We start from the raw sequence: 23,821 nt of genomic DNA, 5'->3' as shown, positions 1-23,821 counted from the left end.
CACATATAATATAACACAGTATAACACGTGACAGTGATACCACAGTGTAAATATTTTATTATTATTCAACGGTTCACGTGTGTGAGAGAGAACCTGATGACGATGATTAGAATCAATACATTGGTGTTTATCGATATATGATCGGAGGACTGAGCAGTCTGAACAGCAGGTGGCGGTGAAGCTCTCCCTGTTTAATGTTCATTACAAGAAGAAGAGGCGGTCAGAGTGCGCATGCGCATCATAACCTCATAACCATCTGTAGTCTGACAGGGGTGACATGGTTCGGTTTCAGTGTGTCTCCGGGTCTGTCTCAGTTTGATCCGGTCCAGATGTTCAGACTGCTGCTCCGGAGGCTTCGGCCTCTCAGCGGGCCGCCGGGCCTCCTCTCTGTCCGCTCAGCTCGCTCCTTCAGCGGCTGTCCTCCGGAGCTCTCCGCTGCCGGGATCCGGAGCACCTTCCTGGACTTCTTCCGCCAGAAACACGGACATCTGCTGGTCCCATCGTCTCCGGTCCGGCCCCGAGGAGACCCCAGCCTGCTGTTCGTCAACGCCGGCATGAACCAGGTCAGTGTAGACCCGGTCCGGTCCGGTCCGGTCCGGTCTGGTCTGTTCTGTTTCTCAGACCCGCTGCAAGCTAGTGGCTGTTAGCTAACGATTTCAAAATAAGAGTCCTGTGAACGCAGCATTGACTGATGACAAACTGACTGTGTAATTAGTATTCAGGTTAATTAACAAACACGAACTGAGACTGATTACGACTGAGTGACGTTAGAGTGAAAGCTCAGGGTTTACAGCAGGTCAGGTCAGTCAGGTCCACTAATACTAGCTCTGTAATCGGTCTTGATGTGACCTTTGACCTGATTGTTTAGTCAATCACTGCAAACACACATGGCTGTCTTCTTCTTTGGCTGTTTCAGTTCAAGCCCATCTTCCTGGGGACGGTGGACCCCCGCAGTGACATGGCGTCATACCGCAGAGTGGTCAACAGTCAGAAATGTGTCCGAGCCGGAGGCAAACACAACGACCTGGAGGACGTGGGCCGGGACGTGTACCACCACACCTTCTTCGAGATGCTGGGAAACTGGTCATTTGGAGACTACTTCAAGGTTTGAGGGAGAGGGTCACTTCCTGTTTACGGGGGGGGGGGGTTCACTGCCTGTTTACACTGGGAGAGAAAACTGTCCAAAAACTGATTTTTTTTGTCTGTGTTCAGGAGGAGGCGTGCTTGATGGCATGGAGCCTCCTCACAGAGCATTATGGGATACCTGCTGACAGACTGTACGTGTCTTACTTTGCTGGCGACGCTGCATCAGGTCTAACAGCTGATGAGGACACTCGACAGATCTGGTTGGACATCGGGTACGAGCCTAAAGATGGTGTCTGAAAGTGAAGGGGGACAGGCTGGACCAGGTCCTGGTCTGAGAACACCCAGTCAGAGGGACCAGGACCGTCATCAGTGATGATGTCAGAGATTATGTCAGTGATGATGTCAGTGATGATGTTAGTGTCAGTGATGATGTCAGTGATGATGTCAGTGTCAGTGATGATGTCAGTGAATATGTCAGTGTCAGTGATGATGTCAGTGATGATGTCAGTGTCAGTGATGATGTCAGTGTCAGTGATTATGTCAGTGATGATGTCAGAGATTATGTCGATGTCAGAGATTATGTCAGTGTCAGTGATGATGTCAGTGATGATGTCAGTGATGATGTCAGTGTCAGTGATGATGTCAGTGATGATGTTAGTGTCAGTGATGATGTCAGAGATTATGTCGATGTCAGTGATGATGTTAGTGTCAGTGATGATGTCAGTGATGATGTCAGTGTCAGTGATGATGTCAGTGAATATGTCAGTGTCAGTGATGATGTCAGTGATGATGTCAGTGTCAGTGATGATGTCTATGTCAGTGATGATGTCAGAGATTATGTCGATGTCAGTGATGATGTCAGTGTCAGTGATGATGTCAGTGATGATGTTAGTGTCAGTGATGATGTCAGTGATGATGTCAGAGATTATGTCAGTGTCAGTGATGATGTCAGTGTCAGTGATGATGTCAGATGATGTCAGTGATGATGTCACTGATGTCTCCTCAGGGTCCCCCCCAGTCACCTCCTGCCGTTTGGCCTGAAGGAGAACTTCTGGGAGATGGGGGACTCTGGTCCCTGTGGCCCCTGCACCGAGATCCACTACGACCATGTTGGGGGACGAGACGCTGCGTCGCTGGTCAACGCTGACAGTCCTGATGTGGTGGAGATCTGGAACCTGGTCTTCATGCAGTACAACAGGTCCACACACACACCTAGACCACATCAAACCAGTTCAGTTCATTAGGGGGTTTCTCTGATGGTGTGTGTGTGTGTGTGTGTGTGTGTGAGATCAGGGAGGTGGACAACAGTCTGCGGCTGCTGCCCCAGTTCAGTGTGGATACTGGGATGGGACTGGAGAGACTGGTGAGCGTTCTGCAGGGAAAGAGATCAAACTACGACACGGACCTGTTCACCCCCCTGATCCACGACATCCACCAGGTAGTCCTCCATGACACCAGCTAGTCCTCCATGACACCAGGTAGACCAGGTGTGGTGATGCCACCACATATCCATGAGGGAGCAGATGTAGCGAGGACCGACACATGTTGTCATGGTGATGTGTTGGTTGTCAGGGTGATACATCTGTCACGGTGATGTGTGTGTCCTCAGAGGTCGAGGGTGGGGCCATACAGCGGCAGGATGGGTGCAGCGGACCATGGGAAGGTGGACATGGCATACAGGGTGGTGTCGGACCACATCCGCACTCTGTCAGTCTGCATCGCTGACGGAGTTCATCCAGGCATGTCAGGAGCTGAGTGAGTCGTCCACCAATCAGCTGTCAGAGCACTGGACAGCCAATCAGCTGGTTGTAAAAACAAACCACCAATGCTGTTTGTTTTTATATATGTGTGTGTGTGTGTGTGTGTCAGGTTGGTCCTGAGGAGGATTCTGCGGCGTGCGGTTCGGTTCTGTGTCGAGGTTCTTCAGGCTCCTCAGGGAGCGCTGGCTAGCTTGGTTCCTACCGTCGTCCACACCCTGGTAAAATACATCTCCCATAATGCCTCTGACTAGGTGACCACGACACACCTGTGTGGATGCTGTGATGTCATCACTTCACCTTTATGAACTGATGACATCACATCATGAATATTTAAATGATTAGTGAGGTTTTATTTATCTTCAGAGATCTGATCAAATCTAACAAAAACTGAGAGAAGAGACAGGAAGTGATGTCACCTGTCACCTGTCCCCTTCCGTTTCAGGGTGACGTGTATCCGGAGCTCCACAGGGAGGCAGACCGGGTGAGTCCACGTGGTTCACTTATTGATGAGTTTGACAATGATCAGCTGGATTATGTAACAGGAAGTTGATCCTCCCTCAGATCATGGACGTCATCAATGAGAACGAGGATCACTTCCTGTCTTCTCTGCAGCAGGGCAGCAGGCTGATCCACCGCACGCTCAACAAGATGGACTACAAACATGGAGTCTTCCCTGGTCAGTTCACCTCTCACTTCCTACAACTCCCATCCACAGATATTAAAGAGCAGCAGCACTGGAGGTCCTGGTCCTGGTCAGGCTCCTGGTCGTGGTCAGGCTCCTGGTCCTGGTCCAGTCTGACTCTGGAGGAGGTCTGAGACCAGAGGACCCAGACCTTGGTCTCTGGTCCTGTCTGTAATAAATCTGTACTGTGTCCCAGCATCGGTGGCCTGGTCTCTACACAGGGACCTGGGTTTTCCTCTGGACCTGGTGGACCTGATTCTGGAGGAGAAAGGAGTCCAGGTGGACCCTCAGGAACTGGACCGACTGATCGCAGAGAACCACAAGGTGAGGCTTTACTCTGATGTGTGTTACCATGGAAACAGTCCGCTGTCTGCTCCAGCAGGTTACAGACTTATGGGGACATTAGCTCCCACAATGCACCTGTTTTCCCTATCATGAAGGCGCTGCATGACTTACTGTGGAGGGCTCTTATTCTGAAAGGCTTTTACTGAGAAAGGCTCTTATTCTGAAGGGCTCTTACTGTGAAGGGCTGTTTGATCAAACTACTTGTTCATTCAGGATCAGAATCGGATCATTTGGTCTCAGATGATGATCATGTCATCAAACAGCTGTCTGTGTGTGAGATGATGTCATCAAACAGCTGTCTGTGTGTGAGATGATGTCATCAAACAGCTGTCTGTGTGTGAGGTGATGTCATCAAACAGCTGTCTGTGTGTGTCAGGTGGCGTCAGGTGAGCAGTCAGGTGAGCGGTCTCAGGTGATGTTGGACATCCTCAGTCTGGCGGAGCTTCAGCGTCTCGCCGTCCCTCACACCGATGACGGCCTCAAATACCAGTACAGACTGGATCAGGACCGCTATAGTACGAGGACTGACTCCCACCTGCACAGGTAACACACCTGACCCTCTGTGCTCGGCCCAGACAGGTAACCTCGTCTGTCTCTCCTCAGTATTCCCAGCATGCCGTGCGACAGTCCTGGCTCTGTACGATGGTCAGGCTCTGGTGTCGGAGGTCACTGAGGGTCAGCGCTGTGGGGTCATCCTGGACCAGACCTGTTTCTACTCCGAGCAGGGGGGGCAGTCACATGACTGCGGCTACTTCACCCGTGACGGACAGCAGGTGAGCCACCCTCTCATATAAGAAATGCATCATGGGTAGCTGCCGTCTGACTACAGGTGTCTCCTGTCTCTCAGGACGTGCCATTCCCCGTAGAGGATGTGGTCCTGGCGGGGGGGTACGTGGTCCATCAGGTGACCGCAGCTGACAGCCTAAAGACCGGGGACCAGGTCCAGCTACACCTGGACCAGGTAAACATGAACCCAGATCCTGGATGTAGTAAACCTGCTCTCTGTCCTGTAACACCACTCGGTGAATCATCAGGTTGTGATCTGTTATAAATGAACATTGCTGACCCCCCCACCCACCCCCCCCCCCCCCCCCTCTCTGCCCCCCCAGGTGCACAGGTTGTCCTGTATGGTGAAACACACGGCGACTCACATCCTGAACTTTGCTTTGAGGACAGTTCTGGGTCCTTCAGTCCAACAGAGAGGGTCTCATGTGTCAGCTGATCGCCTGCGCTTTGACTTCAGTGTTAAGGTGAAACAACTAACTACCTACCTGACTAACTAACTGACTCTCCTCACCTGCTCACCTTGTGTGACGTGCAGCAGGTGCTGGGACTTCCTGTTTGGTCACATGCTGCATTTCCAGTATCTTCATCACTCACCTGTGCTGCTTTGCTTCATCACTTGTCACAGTGACGTCTTGTCTTTTCCCTCCTCAGGGTTCTCTGAGCATCTCTCAGCTGCAGCAGGTAGAGAAGTGTGTTAACGACATTGTCTCAGCCAATCAGATCGTCCACAGCCAGGAGCTTCCTCTGCAGACAGCCAGGAGCATCAGGGGACTGAGGACAGTGGACGAGGTGAGCTAAGACTGTCTCCAGGTGTTCTGTCTGTCTGTCTGTCTGTTTGACTGACTGTCTGTCTCTGCAGGTCTATCCTGACCCGGTTCGGGTGGTGTCGGTGGCGGTCCCTGTCTCTGAGCTGTTGGACGACAATACAGACAGAGAGACGTCTGTGGAGCTCTGCTGTGGAACGTGAGACTGAAACACCTGTTCACCTGTTCACCTGCACACACTCAGAAACAGCAGTAACACACAGTGTACAAAGAAGTCACACAGAGACGTTCTCCACACTAACAGTGACAGTAATTCCTCCAGGTCACCTTTATGTAAACCAGGTGTTAAACCCTGTCTCAGCTGCAGCCTCTCTCTCTGTGTTCAGTCACCTGCTTCAGACCGGAGCTATAGAGGATCTGGTGATTGTCTCTGAGAGACAGATGGTGAAAGGAATCAGTCGCATCATCGCTGTGACGGGACAGGATGCCACACGGGTCAGTGAAAGATGTTACGCCTGTCTGTCTTCTCCACAGCCAGATGTTACAGGTGTAACAGGTGTTATAGATGTTACAGGTGTTACAGGTGTTATAGATGTTACAGGTGTTACAGGTGTTACAGGTGTTACAGATGTTACAGATGTTACAGGTGTTATAGATGTTACAGGTGTTACAGATGTTACAGATGTTACAGGTGTAACAGGTGTTATAGATGTTACAGGTGTAACAGGTGTTATAGATGTTACAGGTGTTACAAGTGTTATAGATGTTACAGATGTTACAGGTGTTACAGGTGTTATAGATGTTACAGGTGTTACAGATGTTACAGATGTTACAGGTGTAACAGGTGTTATAGATGTTACAGGTGTAACAGGTGTTATAGATGTTACAGGTGTTACAAGTGTTATAGATGTTACAGATGTTACAGGTGTAACAGGTGTTATAGATGTTACAGGTGTTACAGGTGTTATAGATGTTACAGGTGTTACAGGTGTTACAGATGTTACAGATGTTACAGGTGTTATAGATATTACAGATGTTATAGATGTTACAGATGTTATAGATATTACAGATGTTATAGATATTACAGATGTTATAGATGTTACAGGTGTTACAGGTGTTATAGATGTTACAGGTGTTACAGGTGTTACAGATGTTACAGATGTTACAGGTGTTATAGATATTACAGATGTTATAGATGTTACAGATATTACAGGTGTTACAAGTGTTACAGATGTTACAAGTGTTACAGATGTTACAGATGTTACAGGTGTTATAGATGTTACAGATGTTACAGGTGTAACAGGTGTTATAGATGTTACAGATGTTACAAGTGTTACAGATGTTACAGATGTTACAGGTGTTATAGATGTTACAGGTGTAACAGGTGTTATAGATGTTACAGGTGTTACAGGTGTTATAGATGTTACAGGTGTTACAAGTGTTATAGATGTTACAGATGTTACAGGTGTAACAGGTGTTATAGATGTTACAGGTGTAACAGTGGTACAGGTGTTATAGATGTTACAGGTGTAACAGTGGTACAGGTGTTATAGATGTTACAGGTGTTATAGATGTTACAGGTGTTATAGATGTTACAGGTGTTACAGGTGTTATAGATGTTACAGGTGTTACAAGTGTTATAGATGTTACAGATGTTACAGGTGTTACAGATGTTACAGATGTTACAGGTGTTATAGATATTACAGGCGTTATAGATGTTACAGATGTTACAGGTGTTACAGATGTTATAGATGTTACAGGTGTAACAGGTGTTATAGATGTTACAGGTGTAACAGTGGTACAGGTGTTATAGATGTTACAGGTGTTACAGGTGTTATAGATGTTACAGGTGTTACAAGTGTTATAGATGTTACAGATGTTACAGGTGTTACAGATGTTACAGGTGTTATAGATATTACAGATGTTATAGATGTTACAGATATAACAGGTGTTACAAGTGTTATAGATGTTACAGATGTTACAGGTGTTACAGATGTTACAGGTGTAACAGGTGTTAGAGATGTTACAGGTGTAACAGTGGTACAGGTGTTATTGATGTTATAGATGTTACAGATGTTACAGATATTACAAGCGTTATAGATGTTACAGATATTACAGGTGTTACAGATGTTATAGATGTTACAGGTGTTACAGGTGTTATATATGTTACAGATGTTATAGATGCTATAGATGTTACAAGTGTTATAGATGTTACAGATGTTACAGGTGTTACAGATATTACAGGCGTTATAGATGTTACAGATGTTATAGATGCTATAGATGTTACAAGTGTTATAGATGTTACAGATGTTACAGGTGTTACAGATATTACAGGCGTTATAGATGTTACAGATATTACAGGTGATACAGATGTTACAGGTGTTATAGGTGTTACAGATATTACAGGTGTTATAGATGTTACAGATGTTATAGTTGTTACAGATATTACAGGTGTTATAGGTGTTACAGATATTACAGGTGTTATAGATGTTACAGATATTACAGATGTTACAGGTGCTATAGATGTTACAGATATTACAGATGTTACAGGTGTTAGATGTTACAGATATTACAGGTGTTATAGATGTTACAGATGTTATAGTTGTTACAGATATTATAGGTGTTATAGGTGTTACAGATGTTACAGGTGTTATAGATGTTACAGATGTTACAGATATTACAGGTGTTATAGATGTTACAGATATTACAGATATTACAGGTGTTATAGGTGTTACAGATGTTACAGATATTACAGGTGTTATAGATGTTACAGATATTACAGATGTTACAGGTGTTATAGGTGTTATAGATGTTATAGATGCTATAGATGTTACAAGTGTTATAGATGTTACAGATGTTACAGGTGTTACAGATATTACAGGCGTTATAGATGTTACAGATGTTATAGATGCTATAGATGTTACAAGTGTTATAGATGTTACAGATGTTACAGGTGTTACAGATATTACAGGCGTTATAGATGTTACAGATATTACAGGTGATACAGATGTTACAGGTGTTATAGGTGTTACAGATATTACATGTGTTATAGATGTTACAGATGTTATAGGTGTTATAGGTGTTACAGATGTTACAGGTGTTACAGATGTTACAGGTGTTACAGATATTACAGGCATTAAAGATGTTACAGATATTACAGGTGTTATAGGTGTTACAGATGTTACAGATGTTACAGGTGCTATAGATGTTACAGATATTACAGGTGTTATAGATGTTACAGATGTTATAGTTGTTACAGATATTATAGGTGTTATAGATGTTACAGATATTACAGGTGTTACAGATGTTATAGATGTTACAGGTGTTACAGGTGTTATATATGTTACAGATGTTATAGATGCTATAGATGTTACAAGTGTTACAGATGTTACAGGTGTTATAGGTGTTATAGATGTTACAGATATTACAGATGTTACAGGTGTTATAGGTGTTACAGATATTACATGTGTTATAGGTGTTACAGATGTTACAGGTGTTATAGCAGTGGCGGCTGCTGGTCTTATAATGAGGGGAAGCTAATTTTTCGGCCTACATCATAAAATGTGTCCGTTTATTTAAATGTAAATTCGCAGAGTGACAGAAGAGAGTCGCCAAACACAACGCTAGTTGTTTTTAACAAAGACAAAGTCGCTGAGGATCAGTAACGTCTCCAGATCAACTCCGAACAACGGAATGAAAAACTTGAAAACTGCTCCGGTGGATGCTTTTACTTCAAGATCGCTGATTCGCTCATTTCGCTGTCAATCTAAAAGGGACTCAGCCTCAGACAGATCATCCAATCATCATGCAGAAGCCGAGCGTCCGGGCCAGCCCACTGTCCCATAGACCCCCAGAGACGCTGAGCGTCCGATGGGCGGGACAAAGCCCAGCATTTATCCAATGACCGTCTAGTTTGGCTGCAGTGGAACAACCCACTCTCTGCTTCCCCAGTGACGTCAGGAGACGCTCGGCGTCTACACTGTGTAAAGCTCTGTGGCGCTGCGGGGAGGAAGGAGAAGAAGTCCTGTCAGTTACCTGTGATAAGGAGCTGATTCTGAACAAAAGATGAACGTGTTCTAGCGCATATTTAGTCAATGAAATGTTCACACAACAGCACATATTTGACCAATTATTTTGTTGACATTTTAGGGGAAGCTGAGCTTCCCTTGCATCTTAGAGCGATCGCCACTGTGTTATAGGTATTACAGATGTTACAGAGTGATGTCCATCTCCACTGTCATATCTGAAGATAAAATAAATCAAATGCTCCTTTAAACCCTCCGTGTTCTCAGGCTCGGGAGGCGGTTCAGGTTTTGTCTCGGGATGTGGACTCTCTCTCAGCCAGACTGACAGGCTCCGCCCCTGCCACTATTGTCTCCGCCCAGCGTCTTGCCAAGGATGTGGGAATCCTCTCTGATGTAGGTATACTACCCAAGATGCACTGTAGCAGTCAGACATGATGACATGCTGTGTAGCCGCTGCAGTTTGACCCTGTGCTGTGTCTGCCAGGCTGTAGATAACACCCCCGTCCCTCAGTGGCAGCGCAGAGAGCTGCAGGGTCGACTTAGAGCTCTGCAGAGGACCAGTAACACCATCGTCAGGAAGCTGGAGACCAGAGAGGTGAACAGACACACGAGACACACCTGAGCATCACCCAATCAGCTGAGGGAGGAGTAAACAAAGTCTGGGTTGTTATGTTGACATTAATCAGCTGATGGGAAACAGTTGGTGGAATGTGTTGGTGTCTCCACCTGGTGGATAGTCTCCTGTCCTCCATGTTTTTTCTGCCGCTCTGACTGTGTGTTTTCCCATCATGCTTTGCTCAGGCTGCAGGAAGAGCTCAGGCTCTGCTGGAGAAGAACGGCAGGAAGGATCTTCTGGTGGACTCGGTGGAGACAGACTCTCTGTCGGTGAGAACAATCTGAAGTATTAACTAACTGTATAAACTACTACTAATAATAATTTATCTTTACACACGATCTGGATTAAACTGTTCACTCATAAAAAGATCAAAAATAAAAAACAGAGATAAAATATCAATTTACAAAATGCAAAGTGAGCGAACAAAAGAAAAATCTAAATCAAATCAATATTTGGTGTTACTACCCTTTGCCTTCAAACCAGCATCAATTCTTACAGGTACACTTGCACAAAGTCAGGGATTTTGTAGGATTATAGTCAGGTGTATGATCAACCAATTATACCAAACAGGTGCTAATGATCATCAGTTTCACATGTAGGTTGACACACAGTCATTAACTGAAACAGAAACAGCTGTGTACGAGGCTTAAAACTGGGTGAGGAGCAGCCAAACTCTGCTACCAAGGTGAGGTTGTGGAAGACAGTTTCATGTCACAGGTCATACACCGTGGCAGGACTGAGCACAGCAACAAGACACAAGGTAGTTGTACTGCATCAGCGAGGTCTCTCCTGGACAAAGATTTCAAAGCAGACTGGGGTTTGTGCCGTTCAAGCTCTTTTGAAGAAGCACAAAGAAATGGGCAACGTTGAGGATCGTAGACGCAGTGGTCGGCCAAGGAAACTTAGTGCAGTAGATGAAAAACACATCGAGCTCATTTCCCTTTGAAATCAGAAGATGTCCAGCAGCTCCATCGGCTCATAACTGGCAGAAACCAGCAGCACCCAGGTACACCCATCTACTGTCCGGAGAAGTCTGGCCAGAAGTGATCTTCATGGAAGAGCTTCAGCCAAAAAGCAAAAACAAGGCGACTCAACTTTGCACGAAAACAGGAACTGGGGAGCAGAAAAATGGCAGCAGGTGCTCTGGACTGATGAGTCAAAATTTGAAATATTTGGCTGTAGCAGAAGGCGGTTTGTTCTCCGAAGGGCTGGAGAGCGGAACGATAATGAGTGTCTGCAGCCAACAGTGAAGCAGGGTGGAGGTTCCTGTCAAGGTTGGGTCTGCATTTCTGCAAATGGAGTTGGACATTTGGTCGGGATTAATGGTGTCCTCAGTGCTGAGAAATACAGGCTGATACTTATGCATCATGCAATACCATCAGGGAGGCGTATGATTGGCCCCAAATTTATTCTGCAGCCAATGTCATTAAGAACTATCTTCAGCGTAAAGAACAGGAAGTCCTGGAGGTGATGGTACGGCCCCCACAGAGCCCTGACCTCAACATCATGGAGTCTGTCTGGGATTACATGAAGAGACACAAGGATCTGAGGAAGCCTACGTCCACAGAAGATCTGTGGTTAGTTCTCCGAGATGTTTGGAACGACCTACCAGCCGAGTTCCTTCAAAAACCGTTTGCAAGTGAAACTAGAAGAATTGATGCTGTTTTGAAGGCAAAGGGTCACAGCAAATATTGATTAAGTTTTCTCTTCTGTTCATTCACTGCATTTTGTTAATTGATGAAAATAAACTATTAACACTTCAATTTTTGAAAGCATTCTTAGTTTACAGCGTTTTCTCACACCTGCCTAAAACTTTTGCACAGTACTGTGTGTACTGTGTATATATATATATATATATATATATATATACACACACATACACACATACAGTCAAGCCCGGAATTATTCATACCCTTCTCAATAATCGATAGAAAAGCCTTTTATTGGCTATTACAGCAATCAAACGCGTCCTATAATTGCTGACCAGCTTTTTGCACGTCTCCACTGGTATTTTTGCCCATTCATCTTTAGCGACGTCTTATTATCTTCTGGGAGAAGCCTGTGTCATTTCCGGTCAAAAAAAAACTTGCTGGTTGAATAAAAGTAACTTTAAGTCAAAATTTGCCAGGGGTATGAATAATTTTGGGCTTGACTGTATATGTATACACAGTACTGTGTGTGTGTGTATGTGTGTGTGTGTGTGTATATATATATATACATATATGAATAAAATAACTCAGTTCTAACGCCCACATGGAAAAATCAAACAAACCGTTTCATGATATTAATGATATTTTATTTTTCTGTCTCAGATCTTTTGTAAACTACATTTGAGACTTTTTACGAGTCGACTGACGTCTCGTTTAAATACACAAAGACCAAAACAAAAGGTCACAATAACACACAGGTAAACAGTAAACAACAACAGACAACAGACAAGACGCAACATAAAAATCAACAGAAGAGAGAGAGGAGGCAAAATGAAAAAATTCAAATGAAATTGTATGGAGGTGGTGACTGTATGATGTCATCACTGTGACATCACCACCTGCCCTGATGTTTCAGGTTGTGATGAAGACGGTGAACCAGCTGAGCTCCTTCTCTCCTCTCAGCCATGTGATGCTGCTCGCTCACCAGAGGCATTCTGGGAAGGTTCTGTGTGCCTGCCAGGTTCCCAAGGTAATCAAAACTCACCTGTCAGTGACATCACAGGGGCATGTGTCACGTTCGGAGCTTCTGATTGGCTGTGTTCTCCCTCCTCAGGACTCAACGTCTCTCCCGGCCTCTGATTGGGCGGTTGCGGTGTGCCGTCACCTCAGGGGGAGCGCCGGGGGCTCAACGCTGGTTGCCAAGGGAACAGGGAGTAGCAATGACATCACCGAGGCTCTGAGATGGGCAGAGGAGTTCGCCCGCCAGAACATGCAGCGATGACCTCATGAAAAGAGATGACATCATAGTGATCTCACAGCACCTCCTAGCGGAGGCCACAACATGCTGTACAGGTTACTCTAAGCCCCGCCCCCAGCTGCAGCTAGCATCCCCTCATTGGATGGCAGGCTCAAGTGTGAAGGTTCATTCTTTTAAACGGATATCTTGAACATTTCTTTGTTTTAAAAGAAATAAAAACATCTCAGATTGATCCTGTTATAAATTATCTTTATTATTCATTATTTTTAACAAGGTCGTTACAGTTTGTTATCAAAGTAAACAACAACAATAAACAGTTAAAAACCAACTAAACACAGAGACTTTAAACCTGTGGTGACGCCTCATATGACATCATAGTGTGACGACGATGATGACGATGATGACGATGGCGATGATGACCTCACTAACGTCCCTCTCCCTCATGATTAGAATAAAAACAAACTCCATTCACCACATGCAAAATATTTCAGGCAGATTTGTTCCGTCCCTTTTTCCAGGATCTGGATCAGACTGGTCCTGGTCCTGGTCCTGGTTCTTCAGAGCAGAGACACATTCAGCCACTACAGGAGAACCACAATAGGGCGTTAGTTTAATCTCTGAATACATAATCATCAGTCATGTGACCAGCAGCCATGTTAGTGCGAGGTCACCAGTCATGTGACCTTCGTCACATCTGAAGCTTCTCACCTCCATAATGTTCAGCTCGACGGTTCCTGAGTCGTCTTTGTCCAACGTGTTGAACGTGTCTGTGGACAGGAAACCATCATCATCATCATCATCATCATCATCATCATCATCATCATGGAGATGAATCTGTGAGGACTCACTGAACATGGTCTCCAGACGAACCAGACAGCCCACAAAGTTGTCAAAGTCGACGGTGAGATCTGGTTCACTGTAACGAGCCACCAGGACCTGATGAAGAGGATTATTGAGACTGAACCCTGAAACACACAGAGACCAGAACCTGATCAGACCCTGAACCCAGACCAGCAGCAGAACCAGACCACATGTGTATGTGCATCTGTTCAGAGGAGGAGGACTGAGCCTTGACCCGTCCGCCATGTTGTCTTCATGTCCTGTTGGATTCAGTTTCCCTCGTGTCTCACCGTCCTGTTCTATGTTCACATGATCCGTATATAAATATATATTTCTTTAACTATTTCACTTGAACCACAGCTCCCCAGAGACTGAAGGTCGTTTCCTGTCGTGAAGCTCAGAGGTCAAAGTTCAGAACATGAAGCTGCAGGAACAAAACAAGTGTTTGTGTTTTACCAGCTTCCTCCACAGCCGTCCTCATCTCTGTGGAACTCATGGTCCCCGAGTTATCCACGTCCTTCTCACGGTAAATGTTCTGTCACAGAGAACAGCAAGGAACAGCAGAGAACAGAGAACAACAGAGAACAACAGAACAGCAGAGAACAACAGAACAGCAGAGAACAAAGAACAGAGAACAGCAGAGAACATTAAAGAACAGCAGAGAACAGCAGAGAACAACAGAGAACAGAGAACAACAGAGAACAGGAGAGAACAGCAGAGAACAGCAGAGAACAAAGAACAGCAGAGAACAGCAGAGAAGAGAGAACAACACAGAACAGAGAACAGCAGAGAACAGCAGAACAATAGAGACCAGAAAGGTGCAGAGAACAGAGAACAACAGAGAACAACAGAGAACATTAAAGAACAGCAGAGAACAGCAGAGAAGAACAGAGAACAACACAGAACAACACAGAACAGAGAACAGCAGAGAACAAAGAACAACAGAGAACAGCAGAGAACATTAAAGAACAGCAGAAAACAGCAGAGAACAGCACAGAACAGCAGAGAACAGCACAGAACAACACAGAACAGAGAACAGCAGAGAACAAAGAACAGAGAACAGCAGAGAACATTAAAGAACAGCAGAGAACAACAGAGAACAGAGAACAACAGAGAACAGGAGAGAACAGCAGAGAACAAAGAACAGCAGAGAACAGCAGAGAAGAGAGAACAACACAGAACAGAGAACAGCAGAGAACAGCAGAACAATAGAGACCAGAAAGGTGCAGAGAACAGAGAACAACAGAGAACAACAGAGAACATTAAAGAACAGCAGAGAACAGCAGAGAAGAACAGAGAACAACACAGAACAACACAGAACAGAGAACAGCAGAGAAGAGAGAACAACAGAGAACAACACAGAACAGAGAACAGCAGAGAAGAACAGAGAACAACAGGTTACTGATGTACAGTCGTACTGGTTGATGGTGTGAATGTTCCACTGTGAGTTCTACATTAGTCTGTTCCTCAGTCAGCAGGAGTCTTATTGTTTTATCTCAGAAACACCTTGATGAAAATTTCTTCATATTTTGCACAAACATTCATCTGGACTCGAGGACAAACTGATTCAATTTTGGTGGCCAAAGGTGAAAGGTCATTACTCTGGGTCTAAAGCACTGACAATGTAAAGGCAGCGTCACTGGTTTGAGGTCAGTCGGACTGGAGAGGTCGGCCATTAATCAGTGTCTTGGTGATGATGATGTTCTGATCTAAAACTCACCAGGTAGTTCTCGATCTTGGTCCACAGAACTTTGAACTCCAGCAGACCCAGTTTCCCACTGCCGTCTTTCTGCAGCTGAGGTTCAGGATCTCAGACAACTTCAGATCATGGCTTTACTCAACAGGCTTTGCAGCCTCAGTTCATATCAAACTGACCCCAGGTCAGAGGACTTAAAACTTTGGCTCCCTCTGGTGGTGGAATCAAAAAGAACACCACAGAGACGGAACCTTCGGGATGAGTTAGTCATTAATGTAACGGTGTGAACATTCATTTTCATTGCTTGCTTGTTTCTTAGTTCTATCGACTCAAATGTCTGAAACAGATTTTCTCTTCACTGTGACATGAAGATTTAAAAAGCTGGAAACAGAATATTTAAAAAGATTGTCAAAATAGTTGATATAATAATATAATCAATGAATTGTTTCAGTTGTGATCAGAATGATGAGATTTTAAACAATATCACAGCAGCAAACCGCTTCCCATGTAAAGATATAGAGGAGTAATAAGATCAAAGCCAGGCCTCTGTATGTGGTGTCATCTGAAAAAGGCCTAAAGACACAGAAAGAGATGAGACCTGATCACAGGTGGACTGGACCGAGGACTCCCAGCTTAGATCCTGGTCAGCCGTTGGATCGTCAAAACATCCATAAAGTTTTAAAAATCTTTACAGGCTCCATCAGTGTCATTGTTGCGGCTGGTCCCAGTCCGACCGTTTACTGAGAGGAGAACCCTATGAGCTGCTGAATGCTCCAGCTGGACTCAGAAGTGGTTTTTCTTCTCCTCCATGTTTCAGTAACTTTATGGTTCATAAATTCATGGTTCATATTGTCATAGAGTGCTGCTGGGTAATTCACTGTACTGAGGACTTATTTTCTGTGGTGGAAGGATACATCCAGGAGGTTGACCATGTTACGACACGTTGTGATGCTGAAGCCGCTGGTTTGGATGTCAGATCCTGTCAGAGACAAACACACCAACAGTTCCTTCAGTGTCTGCAGGTAAATCCTGTTCGAACCTGAACCTGGACCTGGACCTGGACCTGGACCTGGACCTGGACCTGGACCTGAGTCTGAGCCTGAACCTGAACCTGAACCTGGACCTGAGTCTGAGTCTGAACCTGAGTCTGAGTCTGAACCTGAACATGAGTCTGGACCTTAACCTGACCCTGGACCTGAGCCTGAGCGTGAGCCTGAACCTGGACCTGAGTCTGAACCTGGACCTGAGTCTGAGTCTGAGTCTGAGTCTGAGTCTGAACCTGAGTCTGAGTCTGAACCTGAGCCTGAGTCTGAACATGAGTCTGGACCTTAACCTGACCCTGGACCTGAGCGTGAGCCTGAACCTGGACCTGAGTCTGAACCTGAACCTGAACCTGAACCTGGACCTGAGTCTGAGTCTGAACCTGAGTCTGAGTCTGAGTCTGAACCTGAGCCTGAGCCTGAGTCTGAACATGAGTCTGGACCTTAACCTGACCCTGGACCTGAGCTTGAGCCTGAACCTGAGTCTGAGCCCGGACCTAAGCCTGAGCCTGAACCTGGACCTGAACCTGGACCTGGACCTGGACCTGAGTCTGAGCCCGGACCTGAGCCTGAACCTGGACCTGGACCTGACCCTGGACCTGAGGTCGTGGTCACAGGTGTTCTCTTACGTTTGGTCACCACTTTGTTGAGGATCTTCTGCAGCTCGAAGGCGCTGATCTCACAGTCCTGCAGCACAGAAACACATTGACTGAGTGTGATGTCACACAGCTGACATTTAAATGAATCCAAGTGATGATGTCATCAGCTCACCCCTCCCGCCAGCTGTCCAAACAGACCTCTGAACCGGTCGTCCACATCGTCCTCGTCAATCTCAATCTGTCAAAGAGCAAAACTCAAGCTTCAGGGGCCGGTTACACAAAACACCTTAAGTTTTCTACTTTAGTCTGAAACTTAACTTTAACTTCTCCTTAGCTGAGGGATTTGTTTAAGCTGCAAAGAATCCCCTAAAATGTTTTCTTGTTAACACAAGTATCACAAGTGCCATTAACACAGTTATCTCATCCTCCCGTTGTTTTGGCAGGAACCAGGTGAACTTTCGTCTCTAAGGTCTTTTGTGCAACTATTTAACTGGCTTTAAGTCATTCCTGAAGTTTAAGACTAAGATAAGTGAACATTTTAAGGGAACCTTAAGGATGATTAGTGCAACTGTTTTTATTTATTTATTTTTAAAGTTATTTTTTTCGGGCTTCTTGTGCCTTTATTGACAGTGCAGTAGAGAGAGACAGGAAATGGGGAGGCAGAGAGGGGGAATGACATGCAGCAAAGGGCCGTCCGATGCGGGACTCGACCTGGGGCCGACTGCAGCGAGGACTGTAGCCTCTACACATGGGGCGGATGATCATCCAACTGAGCTACTCGACGCCCCTCAACTGTTTTTATTTTAAGGACTAAAATAATAATTTAGACTTTAAGGTAAAATCTTAACTTCTGATGTTTTGTTCCACCGGCCCCAGACATTTACTGACAATCACTTTACTCCATGAACTTCCTTTCCATCAGGATCTGGTCTCTCACCTTCTCCACTCTGGACTCGACGGGGTCGTCCAGCTCTCTGCAGGAACAAACACACATGAAACTGTCTAAGCTGCAGTTCCTCTCACAGCCACTAGAGCACATCTGTATCAATCAATCAATCAATCAATCAATCAATCAGACGCAGGAGGCTTCAGTCAGTTCATCATAGGTGTGACTGCAGCTGTATTTCAGGACTGAGCAGACCAGACCTGATCCTGGATCTGCTGGACTTACTGAAGCACTGAAAGGAAACCTACTGGAAGTCGGCCTGCTTCTCTGAGAAGACTCGGACGCAGAAGTCTCCGTTCTTGTGCGGCTCGAACGTGGACGGGATGATCAGGTACTCTCCCGGCGGCAGACAGAAGCGGCTGCAGACTTCTCGCAGGTTGATGAAGGTCTCAGAGCGAGCAGCGGAGGCGTGACGCAGGAAGAAGTTCCTGTTGAGGTGGACGTTCCTCTGACCAGAGAACTGATGAAGACATGAGAGGTGGCTTCAGATCAGACCGGACATTTAACAGAGAATAACATGAAGTTTTATTTTGGAAAGCAAACACTGAGGATGTTGATTGAAGATCGATCAGTGAACATGATGAACCTCGTACCTCGTCAGGAACCTGAAACAGAAGAAGAAGTTTATCAAACCTTCTTTCTTTTCTTTTCTTTTTGTCCCATTGGAGCTTCTTCTTCATCTTCTCATGTTGGACTGAAGCAGACTGGACACTGCAGTAACTCACTATAGCGCTATAGTGGTATTACAAGACAGGAGGTCTTGGAGTAGCGGTTAGCATGCTAACTACAACAGATATCTCACAATACAGAACATCAAACCTGTTGTTTCTTCTTCTGTTGATCATTTTTGTCACTTTTTGAATATTCTAAACTGACATTTAGCACCGTTAACAGAGCTGCAGAGATACTGTGGTCTAATTCATGTCCTCACCTCGTAGATAGCAAAGCCCATGGTGTGCATGTCCTCTCCCATCTTCCTCATGCGTCTGCGGTTCTTCTGTATCAGACCGACCACAAAGCTGCAGCCGGCCTCTCCATCATCGGGGTCGTCGTCCTCCTCATCCAGCCGGATCACAAACTGAGGGTTGGTCCAGAACGTGTCTGTGGAGGGAACAGAGGAGTCACAAAGAACCCACTGAAGGTCTGAGGTGAACTGGCCTCTAGAAAGACTTGGTGCCAGTGGGTCCTGCGCTGGACCTGGTCTCTGTCTGACAGGATCACTCACTGGGATAGTTCCTGCAGCCGCCGGCAGTGGATCCTCTCCTCCAGCTGCCTTCGAACTTGTTCAGAGCCCACTTAGTTAAGCTGTCGTCACTCAGAGCGTCAGGCGTCAGGTTACAGATCTCCAGCCGGGAGTAATGTCGCAGGAAGTCAGAGAAAGACATCCTGCAAGCAAGAGCACAGGGCGTCAGTTCACCCAGAGCACCACGAAGTTCAGGTGGTCTGAAGAAAAAAGGAATGAAATATTTACCAGAACTCTCCGTCCTCTGAACGATGGCTCAGACGCTCTCTGTCATCGTCGCTAATGTAACGCCACTGCGCCGAACTGTCAGAAACAAACACATATTATAACCAGCAGTTCTGGAACTGCAGCTCCCATGATGCTTTGGGGTACCATTAGCAGCAGCTGAATCAGCTGTGATCAGCTCCTGTCTGCAGTCTATCATGATGTTTTACTGTGAGTCTAAAGGATTCTGAATGAAGTTCTGCAGACTCTGTTTCTCTGGAGCTTTATTCTGGAAGGACATCAGAGATGATGACATCGTGAGGAAGTGATGTCACACAGAATCAAATCAACATGTGGTTCAGGTCTTAGGGTTCAGGTCTGAATCAGTCTGGACTCTGAGGAGGTCTGATGTGACCTGCAACAGTCATCATTTATCTCTGATCAGTTTCCACCCGGCTGTGGGAGACAGCAGGGAGGCGCCAGGTGACAACACAAACTGACAGGAGCTCCAAGTGTTAACAAGATACCTGGTGAGGTAACTCAGTAAGTCACCTTAATCAGTTTGTTCAGATGCTGCAGGAAAACCACTTTCAGTCCGTCACACACTTTATACACACTACCGGTCAAAAGTTTTAGAACACCACACTTTTTCCAGTTTTTTACTGAAAATTATTCAGGTTATTGTGTCATTGCACTCTAAAATGAAACAATAGAACAAATAAGCAATTTGAGTTGAAAAAGGCGTACAAAGATCCTGCGTGATGAACCGAATATTTGAAATTTTGATTCATCAGTCCATAACACCTTCTTCCAGTCTTCGGTGTTTCGTGGCCCAGGAGAGCCTCTTTGTCTTATTCTGACATCTTAGCAATGGTTTTCTTGCTGCAAGTCGTCCTCGTCCTGCAGCTCGAAGTCTTCTCTTCACAGATGAAACTGAGACTTGCTTACTACGACCACTATTGAAGCTGTTGTCCTGTGAGCCGCCTGTTAACTCTCAGAAACTTGTTCTCTGATTCAGTTGTGGCTTTGGGTCTACCAGACCACTTCCTGTCACAGTTTCCCCCAGTTTCTGAGCCTTTTGATGGTGAAGAAAACTGTACTCACTGACACCTTGACTTTCTTTGCAATTTCCCTGTAGGAAAGACCTACATTTTTAAGTGTTATGATGGTCTGTCTCTCTTCCATTGTTAATTGCCTTTTTCTTGCCATTTTTGTAGCAACACACTACTTTCTGCAGTACAATACTGTTCACCTGATGCTCATGAGGGTCTGGTACCACAGTGTGTTCCAACACTGCTTTAATGCAGACAGAGGGGTTGTATGTAATCAAGAAAAGTTGGAACACCTGTAGGAATTAGTAGCTCCAGCTTTCAAGGCTGATTCAACCTTCATTGCTGCAGAACAGCTTTAAATTGTTCACCCACTTCGTGTTCCCTGAAAAAGGCCTTTTTGTATAATTCTGAAATGTACATTATTTTTCAGTTTTGGGTAACCAAACCTTTTCTTTAACCTCTGGCTGTTCAGTACTGACCTTTGTTCCATTTCAAGCTATTCATTGGACTTGCACGACTTGAATTGCAATAAATAACTGGAAAAATTAGGGTGTTCTAAAACTTTTGACCAGTAGTGTATATATGCTTTTTGTCTTCATGTCCTAATCCCCTCATGTCTTCATCACCTCATGTCCTAATCACCTCATCTTCATGTCCTCATGTCCTAATCCCCTCATGTCCTAATCATCTCATGTCTTCATCACCTCATGTCTTCATCACCTCATGTCTTAATCACCTCATGTCTTAATCACCTCATGTCCTCATGTCTTCATCACCTCATGTCTTAATCACCTCATGTCCTCATGTCTTCATCACCTCATGTCCTAATCACCTCATGTCTTCATCACCTCATGTCCTCATGTCCTAATCACCTCATCTTCATGTCCTCATGTCCTAATCCCCTCATGTCCTAATCACCTCATGTCTTAATCACCTCATGTCCTCATGTCTTCATCACCTCATGTCCTAATCACCTCATGTCTTCATCACCTCATGTCCTCATGTCCTAATCACCTCATCTTCATGTCCTCATGTCCTAATCCCCTCATGTCCTAATCATCTCATGTCCTAATCATCTCATGTCCTAATCACCTCATGTCTTAATCACCTCATGTCCTAATCATCTCATGTCCTAATCACCTCATGTCTTCATCACCTCATGCCCTAATCACCTCATGTCTTCATCACCTCATGTCTTCATGTGCTCATGTCTTCATGTGCTCATGTCCTAATCACCTCATGTCCTAATCACCTCATGTCTTCATGTGCTCATGTCTTCATGTGCTCATGTCTTCATCACCTCATGTCCTAATCACCTCGTCTTCATCACCTCATGTCTTCATGTCCTAATCACCTCATGTCTTCATCACCTCATGTCCTAATCATCTCATGTCCTAATCATCTCATGTCCTAATCACCTCATGTCTTCATCACCTCATGTCCTCATGTCCTAATCACCTCATGTTTTCATTACCTCATGTCTTCATCACCACATGTCCTAATCACCTCATGTCTTCATCACCTCATGTCTTCATGTGCTCATGTCTTCATGTCCTCATCACCTCATGTCTTCATCAACTCGTCTTCATCACCTCATGTCTTCATCACCTCATGTCCTAATCACCTCATGTCTTCATCACCTCATGTCCTCATGTCTTCATCAACTCGTCTTCATCACCTCATGTCCTAATCACCTCATGTCTTCATCACCTCATGTCCTCATGTCTTCATCACCTCATGTCCTCATGTCTTCATCACCTCATGTCCTCATGTCTTCATCACCACATGTCCTAATCACCTCATCTTCATGTCCTCATCACCTCATGTCCTCATGTCTTCATCACCTCATGTCCTAATCCCCTCATGTCCTAATCACCTCATGTCTTCATCACCTCATGTCCTCATGTCTTCATCACCTCATGTCCTCATGTCCTAATCACCTCATGTCTTCATCACCTCATGTCCTAATCACCTCATGTTTTCATTACCTCATGTCTTCATCACCACATGTCCTAATCACCTCATGTCTTCATCACCTCATGTCTTCATGTGCTCATGTCTTCATCACCTCATGTCTTCATCAACTCGTCTTCATCACCTCATGTCTTCATCACCTCATGTCCTAATCACCTCATGTCTTCATCACCTCATGCCCTAATCACCTCATGTCTTCATCACCTCATGTCTTCATGTGCTCATGTCTTCATGTGCTCATGTCCTAATCACCTCATGTCCTAATCACCTCATGTCTTCATGTGCTCATGTCTTCATGTGCTCATGTCTTCATCACCTCATGTCCTAATCACCTCGTCTTCATCACCTCATGTCTTCATGTCCTAATCACCTCATGTCTTCATCACCTCATGTCTTCATCACCTCATGTCCTAATCACCTCATGTCTTCATCACCTCATGTCCTAATCACCTCATGTTTTCATTACCTCATGTCTTCATCACCACATGTCCTAATCACCTCATGTCTTCATCACCTCATGTCTTCATGTGCTCATGTCTTCATCACCTCATGTCTTCATCAACTCGTCTTCATCACCTCATGTCCTAATCACCTCATGTCTTCATAGCATCATGTCTTCATGTCCTCATCACCTCATGTCCTAATCACCTCATGTTTTCATCACCTCGTCTTCATGTCCTCATGTCTTCATCACCTCATGTCTTAATCACCTCATGTCCTAATCACCTCATCTTCATGTCCTCATGTCCTAATCCCCTCATGTCCTAATCACCTCATGTCTTCATCACCTCATGTCTTCATCACCTCATGTCTTAATCACCTCATGTCTTCATGTCCTAATCCCCTCATGTCCTAATCACCTCATGTCCTAATCACCTCATCTTCATGTCCTCATGTCCTAATCCCCTCATGTCCTATTCACCTCATGTCTTCATCACCTCATGTCTTCATCACCTCATGTCTTCATCACCTCATGTCTTAATCACCTCATGTCTTCATGTCCTAATCCCCTCATGTCCTAATCACCTCATGTCCTAATCACCTCATCTTCATGTCCTCATGTCCTAATCCCCTCATGTCCTAATCATCTCATGTCCTAATCACCTCAGGTCTTCATCACCTCATGTCTTCATGTGCTCATGTCCTAATCACCTCGTCTTCATCACCTCATGTCTTCATGTCCTAATCACCTCATGTCTTCATCACCTCATGTCTTCATCACCTCATGTCCTAATCACCTCATGTCTTCATCACCT

General features: G+C 45.2%; 2 protein-coding genes across 3 annotated transcripts in view; one reads left to right on the top strand and one right to left on the bottom strand.

Moving 5' to 3' along the window:
- The first annotated feature begins 123 nt into the window (after window positions 1-123).
- aars2 (alanyl-tRNA synthetase 2, mitochondrial (putative)) lies at window positions 124-13,203 on the top strand. The gene is made up of 22 exons (XM_056372667.1): window positions 124-563; window positions 917-1,105; window positions 1,213-1,358; window positions 2,093-2,284; window positions 2,380-2,524; window positions 2,696-2,841; window positions 2,956-3,064; window positions 3,289-3,327; window positions 3,408-3,522; window positions 3,725-3,852; window positions 4,250-4,388; window positions 4,477-4,646; window positions 4,721-4,834; window positions 4,983-5,123; window positions 5,311-5,448; window positions 5,519-5,622; window positions 5,810-5,918; window positions 9,716-9,841; window positions 9,933-10,043; window positions 10,250-10,333; window positions 12,630-12,743; window positions 12,828-13,203. The coding sequence occupies exons 1-22, from the start codon at window positions 195-197 to the stop codon at window positions 12,993-12,995; spliced, it is 3,096 nt and encodes a 1,031-aa protein (XP_056228642.1). The 5' UTR covers window positions 124-194; the 3' UTR covers window positions 12,996-13,203.
- The window catches only part of LOC130166872 (calpain-2 catalytic subunit-like), a 17,253-nt gene continuing 6,635 nt past the window's right edge, over window positions 13,204-23,821 (bottom strand). The window contains exons 8-21 of one of the 2 annotated variants that reach the window (XM_056372706.1): window positions 19,564-19,638; window positions 19,318-19,478; window positions 19,024-19,193; window positions 18,686-18,697; window positions 18,341-18,552; window positions 18,084-18,120; window positions 17,319-17,384; window positions 17,177-17,234; window positions 16,422-16,486; window positions 15,532-15,600; window positions 14,268-14,346; window positions 13,820-13,936; window positions 13,680-13,738; window positions 13,204-13,552 (exon numbers count right to left, since the gene is read on the bottom strand). In XM_056372706.1, coding sequence (XP_056228681.1) covers window positions 13,529-13,552; window positions 13,680-13,738; window positions 13,820-13,936; window positions 14,268-14,346; window positions 15,532-15,600; window positions 16,422-16,486; window positions 17,177-17,234; window positions 17,319-17,384; window positions 18,084-18,120; window positions 18,341-18,552; window positions 18,686-18,697; window positions 19,024-19,193; window positions 19,318-19,478; window positions 19,564-19,638 — 1,204 coding nt within the window. In that variant the 3' untranslated portion in view covers window positions 13,204-13,528. The remainder of the gene's footprint in view (window positions 13,553-13,679; window positions 13,739-13,819; window positions 13,937-14,267; window positions 14,347-15,531; window positions 15,601-16,421; window positions 16,487-17,176; window positions 17,235-17,318; window positions 17,385-18,083; window positions 18,121-18,340; window positions 18,553-18,685; window positions 18,698-19,023; window positions 19,194-19,317; window positions 19,479-19,563; window positions 19,639-23,821) is intronic. The other variant, XM_056372707.1, reaches the window with a different exon arrangement.

Source organism: Seriola aureovittata, chromosome 3, assembly GCF_021018895.1.
Source record: "Seriola aureovittata isolate HTS-2021-v1 ecotype China chromosome 3, ASM2101889v1, whole genome shotgun sequence".
In the NCBI taxonomy this organism is placed as follows: Eukaryota; Metazoa; Chordata; class Actinopteri; order Carangiformes; family Carangidae; genus Seriola; species Seriola aureovittata.
Note: the sequence above shows the minus strand (reverse complement) of the source record. Positions and strands in the feature narration are given on the sequence as shown.